Genomic DNA, 7,078 nt, shown 5'->3' with positions numbered 1-7,078 from the left:
CATTGACTTCTTCAACACACTTATTCAGGTAGTGTAAGGGACTGTAGTCATGAGATATACAAGTGTGTAGAAAACTGAAGGTTGTGTATTTTTGAGGCATTCAAGTTGGACTTCTTTTAAAGTGGTTTAATAACAGCAGTTTTCAGGGCACCTGGAAAAGCCCTGACTGATTAGAACAAATATGTAACTTTTGAATCTGTAATGTAGTGCTAAACAGGAAAAAACATTAAGCTGGTAAGAGTTTCAAGGCAGCAAGTATTTGGCCTAAACAGTCTCTGTTAAAGTAGCCTTCACCAGGAGGTGAAAATGTTCATGTTATGTATGTATATGGAGGAACAGATGACATAACCATTTTTTCTTAAAGGCATCATTAAACTGTCCTATTGTCTCTAGATTTTTTAAGGAAAAAAAAACAGATACACAATTATAACATGCCTTGGTAGTTAAGAGCTCATGAGGAACTGTTGTTAATATGTGACACTAGTGTAAGTTGTGTAGTTTGCAGAGAACCAAAATTAGAGTAGTCAATTGGATTAAGGTGAAAGAAAGTGGTTCAATCAGTTCCATGACTGATTTGACTTTAAGTTATTTAACTCTAGTGATATAACTTTTAGTGTAATGCGGTATGGTTACATGTTTAATTAAGTAAGCTTGTTTCCTCATCAAAGAGTTGCCGTGCTGCAAACGGATAAGATACAATGACTCACTTAAATCAGTAATCTAGTTATTTTAATTGAATTAGAGTTTCTGTAAGCCACTAATGCATTTATAACAACTTGTCTTTTTGATTAAAGGGATACTTCACCCGTTGAAACCTGAATCTGTATTGACATTGGGTCATATATGTAATAGAAATGTGAAAGAAATGTTGAAGTTGGTGCCTTCTTGGCTGTGAAAAGGCAGAAAGTGTCTTTTTGGCTCATGTTGATGAAAGACACCAAAACCCAGAATGCACAGCACCGCAGGCCACTCTATCTAAGGTCCTCTAGTTCAGAATCAGAAATACTTCAGAAACGAAGTATCAGAAGTATCAGAAACGATACAGTTTCTCCAAAATATACAATATAGCAGTACAAACATAGTAATAAAAACATTTACAGACATATTTACTTCAACACATAAGGCCTGTTCCTCAACTGATTCCGAAATTCCTTCCAGAATTGATCTTGGAAATTCTTGGCAGAAAACAGACTCTGTCTGTGTCCATAGGCAAACAGTGAGAGCACTGACACTACCAGTCCTGCTTCCAGTGACACAAAAATCATCATTTTGCGTCACTGGAAGCTCCTTTTCAGACTTAGAAATACAAAGATTTCCCTTCTCAGGGGAAAATGAATGGCGGGATGCACGACCATTCAAAAATACTACCAGGTTTTTAATGATACAAAGCTTAATGCAAAGTATCCCTTTAAAAGCCCTGTCCACAGTACCTGCAGCAGCAGACAGTAATTGCCATTTGATAAGTGGATTAACGCAGGAAAGACTGGCCTCTAGAAATATAATTAAGATGAAGTTCAAACAAAATGAGGCACTCAGTATGGAGCCAAACAGTGTTAAAGAAGGGTAAAGGTCATTTAAATTAACAAAACAAAAATGCACCATATGAAAGAAAATTATTAATTTGATAAATCCATTGCCAAACAAATAGAAAAAATTGCGGCCTTTACATAAAGTTAGATAAAACAAAAAATTGGGGTGAAACCATGTATTCACCCAATATGAAAGGTGACAGTTCAATAAATAGGTATCAACTTGTTTAGCTGCATGATAAGCCTTCAATCAGAACTCTCTTTTAGTGTCCATGTGGTTTTCCATACAAGGGACCTTTAGATCTCTTGGTGTCTTTTAACTAAAACAACACCCAAGAGCCTGGTCTGGCTCCGTTTAACTGTGGCAAGTTTTCCATCCCATTGGTCTGCGTGTAATAAGGTAATAGGTTTTTGCTCGTCTAATTAAGTAATCATCGGATAAAGGCTAAAGAGAAGACATAGAGTTTGCTTATTCTCCATACACAAGTAGAAGACTGCGCATCACAGCTTAACAATTTGGAATCCTCTACGGTCTAAGTGTCCAAGGTAAACTATTTGTTTGAGCTATCTGACAAAATCAATAGTAGCATCTATTTTTTCCATGTGTACCATGCAAAGCCTTGGTCACGATATTGTGTTCAATACTTAGGCTCAGGTAAAAGAAGAGGTAGTGTGCATACCCAAAATTACAATTATTAAAAATCCTTGGTGCTTCGATACTGAAACTGAAACCAAAAAATAGCTTTTGAGAAGAGTGACAAATATTACGTATTTACATGCACCTGCATGAATTTGACTGTTTTTATAAATGATTCCGCAATCCAGTTATTTCTAACAGCATGCAGATGATACACAACTGTGAAAGAGAAAAATAAATCCAATATGAAAAGACTAACTCAGAACTTCACCCCCATCTAAGACATTGTTCCTTGGTTACAACTGAACAAGAAGAGTTGTGATTTATTAACATATATTGAATGATGAAGTATTGAAGCAGTATACAAGTACCAGTATAAAACCATGAAAAAAATAAATTAATGCAACTGTTCATCTCTACATCTATCTGTTTATCGCTCTCTTTGTCCGTCTAGCCATGCTTCTACTACAGTAATGCTTCTGGAGCACAGATTTACGCTGCAACCTAACCTGCACTCTGCAATCCTGTTAGGAATTTGTAAGTTGAGGCCAAATTGAATGGATACTGTCATAATCAAGTTAGATGTTTCAGCCAGAGTCTCCCTTTAATTGTGCTTAAGTGGTGTTTACATTTTGTGCTGTTTAATGTGAATTATTCAATTTAAATTATGTATGTGCTTAATGATCTTAAGTTCACTCTGCTTCTTCAGAGGATATCTCATATAGTTGCAGAGATAAAGTCAATGTTCTGTCTTGTTGAGATAGAAGTAGATTTTCTCAGCAAAAGCAAAAAAACAGCAACTATTTTTCTTAATATTTTTGGAAACAGAAATCCCCCTCTGTAAAAGGTTAGGTAAACTATTGCTTCCTCTAACATATGCTGTTCATGTTACCAAACGCATTCTTAAAATCATGTGTAAGGTGGTTAAACTCTCACAGTTAATGCGCTGGATTATCATGCAGATCCTCTTTGCTTATCTTCTTGATCCATTGTGGGGTCTGCACTGTGGGACTATATAACCATTGCGACAATATTTACAGCAGTTTAGAGAGCAGACCCTTGACTCTGTCAACATTGCTCCTTAATCTACTCAATCTATCTCAATCCTAATTGGTTAAAATGGAGAACGGCACAGAGGGCAAGGACTTCTACATCCCCTTGAACAACAGGACGGGGCTTGTGAGGAGTCCTTTCTATTATCCACAGTATTATTTGGCAGATCCATGGATGTTCAAGCTGCTTGCCGTCTACATGTTCTTCCTCATCTGCACTGGCTTCCCCATCAACTTCCTGACACTGATGGTCACAGCTCAGAACAAGAAACTCAGGCAACCTCTCAACTTCATCCTGGTCAACTTGGCTGTGGCTGGACTCATCATGGTCTGCTTCGGTTTCACCATCACCTTCGTCACTGCTATCTCCGGCTACTTCATTTTTGGAACAATGGGCTGTGCCATTGAGGGATTCATGGCTACTCTTGGAGGTAGGACATAGAAACTTTTTAACAGTGTTATTGCAGTTTGTTGCCTTTGTAAAGAAAATATCTATATTTCACAGTACAGCCTGAGAAATCCAATGCATGACACTCTGAAACATGTAACAATCAAGATTTCATCTATAATTATACCCAGAAGGTTTTCCTCTCTTTATCCTAAAGGTCAAGTGGCTCTCTGGTCATTGGTGGTCCTGGCTGTTGAGAGATACATTGTTGTCTGCAAACCCATGGGAAGCTTCAAGTTCTCTGGAACCCATGCTGGAGTTGGAGTTGCTTTCACCTGGGTCATGGCTATGGCTTGCGCTGTCCCCCCACTGGTTGGATGGTCCAGGTAATTCAAACATCTGTTTCCTGCATCTTTCTAATAAAGAAGCCAAAATGTGGTTAACCTTGTAAAAAGGTTGCATTTTAGTTAGATTCAGAACAAAAACATAAATCAGGCAACAATCAAAATCATTCTTGAGTTTTTAATTTTTAATTTATAACTAAGTCCATCATAGTCTTTCCTGTCTTACATCCATTCTCCTTCAAGAAATTCTTCCTAACCTTGGCAGGAGATGATACAGGAGTTTTGCAATTTGAATCTATAAAAAAAGTCTATTCAAAACATAGCAGAGCAAGAAAGTAACCAGTTGAAATAGTAATAAGTAGACTCTTTCAAGCACACACACACATGGGCTGATAAGGCTTTCTGTAATTGCATCTGTGTGCAAAACATATTTCCTGTGTATCCTCTCTTAAGTGAAAGTAGCAATGTCAGAGTTTAGGAATACTTAATTGCAATTAAGAGTCTGGACTAAAGCGGTGCTTATTTAGAAGTACATAGATTCTTATGGAAACTAGTCAATCAGATGTAGAACTTAAAATAATGAAAGGTGTTTGTCCTTAGAATTTGACTTACATACAGAGATGAAATGCTGTGTTATGTGGATAGTTGCATTTACAGCATGTAAATCATTTGTTACCTAAAGCACACATTTGTGTTCAAGCTGTACCTACTCCAAACGTCACCATCCTGGTGAATATGATTATCTGGAATATTGGAGCCCTACAGTGGGCGAGCCATTTCTTCCTTTATATAAAGCTTTACCTGTAGCCACAGTTTGCAGAGTGAATACAGCCGGTGTTAACACCTGACATTCTGCTGCCATATAATCTCAGATGAAATCAGCTTGTTGCATGTCCATATTTAAAGATTAGGAATTGAAATATATAAGAATGAAAGGGACATCAAGGAAGTTGCTAAAAGGTTTTTTTCACTAGTAAAAACAAAAAGTGCTGAATTTTCCACTCTCTTATAGTTGTTCATGTGCTGGTGATACAAAAGTTAAATGAGCATATATGTGGACAAACATCTGCAGCAGCCTCCTTCCCAGAGCTAAATGATGATACAGTACTAAAGTATTTTCTCTGCTCTTCTCACACAGGTACATCCCTGAGGGTCTGCAGTGCTCCTGTGGACCTGACTACTACACTATGGCTCCAGGCTTCAACAATGAATCATTTGTCATGTACATGTTCACCTGTCACTTCTGTTTGCCAGTTGGCACAATCTTCTTTACCTATGGAAGCCTTGTGCTGACAGTCAAAGCTGTAAGTCTGATTCTTAACTGTACTTTATATTAAACGATATGTTCACCTGTACCACAGTATCCCATTGAAACCTCCCAATTTTGATTTGCTGATAGGTCTTTTAGTACAAAAGCATGTTATAAGTCACCTTGCTTACATTTCTATTTCAAAATATAGTTGTTTTCTTTATTTCTAAACATGCACTATTTGCATTTTCAAAATGTCAGAAAGTTTACCCAGTTTTAAAGCCACTACTTGTTTCACGTTAAGCTGCCAAAACTGCCAACTAGTTTTTTCAGATAATTGATGTATAATCTCTGATAAATAGACATTACCAAATTATGAAACAGACACTGGGAAAGTAAAATCACATTTCAGATCCAATGTTTCTTTGGAGGGATCAGGGCTAAGCAACACAGCATAGGAAGAATTTTCAATTCCAACACAGACTTTGTGATATGCTTGGCATTTGACTGCTTGGGTTTAGGCCTTTCTAACCTCCTACTCATCTTCTGTCCTACACATTTCAGGCTGCAGCTCAGCAGCAGGACTCAGAATCCACCCAGAAAGCTGAGAGGGAGGTCACACGTATGTGCATCCTGATGGTCTTGGGCTTCTTGGTGGCCTGGACACCATATGCTAGCTTTGCTGCATGGATCTTCTTCAACAAGGGTGCAGCTTTCTCTGCTGTAGCTATGGCTATCCCTGCCTTCTTCTCCAAGAGCTCAGCTCTGTTTAACCCTATTATCTATGTGCTGTTTAACAAACAGGTCAGTTCAGTTCTACACTAACACACATTTATTTCTGCAAAAAATAATCTACTGATGTCCCATCTATAAAGCTTACAAATTTGACAAAATGGCCTAGTTAGCTATTTCAAGTTTCAGAGTGAGCTGTTGTATTTGTTAATGATTCTTTAGGTTCAGGGGTTTAATGATGAACTAAAAAGCTTCACAGATGTTTGTGTGTCCTGCTGGAGAAGCATGCAAACTGGCAAAGAGTTTCCTTCAAATGGATTATAACCTGTGCCAACCCCAGGAGGATTGTTTACAAAGAGTGCAATCTTATCTAATTAAAACCTCTCTGTCTTATCCCCTTCAGTTCCGTAACTGCATGCTAAGCAGTATTGGCATGGGTGGCATGGTGGAGGATGAGACCTCAGTTTCTACCAGCAAGACAGAAGTCTCCTCTGTATCTTAAGGATAGAAACTTCACACCTAAAGACATCCTTCTTCCTGTTGTCTTCCGGATTCTGTATGGCTGTCTTCAAGTGAAAATAACCAAAGGAAACAAGCTAATGATCTTTTCTGCAACAAATGGACATTTAAATGGGAATACATGCTGATGTCAGCTTTTACACTGCACATTCTGAAAAACAACAGCAGAAAGAGAATCTACAGAACATCTCTGAAACATAGCAGGAAGTGTTTTCTTATAATTGATATGGTGGTATGTTTGGATGTGTGGGTGGATGCTTGTTGAATGGTTGAATATTGTGGAGAGGTCAGCATGCCTGTTGGCCTTTGTCATAATATTCTGTACATATTTTATAAACAAAAAGATTAGAAAAGTTATTAAATGCATGCATGAAAAGACATCTTGGTTGCTGTGTTTTCATTAAGATTTTGCTCTGACTTTCATTTTTATTTCCATTCCACCCTAAAGCCAGCCAACAGACCTAAATGAACCTTCTTACAAGATACATTATTTAGATGTTTTCAACAAACAAACTCCACTCTAGCACCATCTAATTTCACCCCTATTTGGAACAATCCGGACTTCCTCAGCAACAAAAAAAAACAGACAAAGGCATCACCCACTTACAGCATGTTTTCCAGAATAATA

At 37.7% G+C, this 7,078-nt stretch overlaps 1 protein-coding gene across 1 annotated transcript; it reads left to right on the top strand.

The window, feature by feature from the left end:
- The first annotated feature begins 3,193 nt into the window (after positions 1-3,193).
- On the top strand, positions 3,194-6,828 carry LOC109997406 (green-sensitive opsin). The gene is made up of 5 exons (XM_020651889.3): positions 3,194-3,649; positions 3,824-3,992; positions 5,089-5,254; positions 5,764-6,003; positions 6,335-6,828. The coding sequence occupies exons 1-5, from the start codon at positions 3,286-3,288 to the stop codon at positions 6,431-6,433; spliced, it is 1,038 nt and encodes a 345-aa protein (XP_020507545.1). The 5' UTR covers positions 3,194-3,285; the 3' UTR covers positions 6,434-6,828.
- The last annotated feature ends 250 nt before the right edge of the window (positions 6,829-7,078 follow it).

This window comes from Labrus bergylta, chromosome 5 (assembly GCF_963930695.1).
Source record: "Labrus bergylta chromosome 5, fLabBer1.1, whole genome shotgun sequence".
Lineage (NCBI taxonomy): Eukaryota > Metazoa > Chordata > Actinopteri > Labriformes > Labridae > Labrus > Labrus bergylta.
This window is presented reverse-complemented; position numbering and strand designations above follow the sequence as displayed.

What these genes read in the sequence shown, in the direction of transcription:
- LOC109997406 (XM_020651889.3), top strand. Translation starts at nt 3,286, where the DNA reads ATGGAGAACGGCACAGAGGGCAAGGACTTCTACATCCCCTTGAACAAC. An exon ending in TTGTGCTGACAGTCAAAGCT is followed by an intron (nt 5,255 to 5,763) that starts GTAAGTCTGATT and finishes TACACATTTCAG; the next exon opens with GCTGCAGCTCAGCAGCAGGA. An exon ending in ATGTGCTGTTTAACAAACAG is followed by an intron (nt 6,004 to 6,334) that starts GTCAGTTCAGTT and finishes TATCCCCTTCAG; the next exon opens with TTCCGTAACTGCATGCTAAG.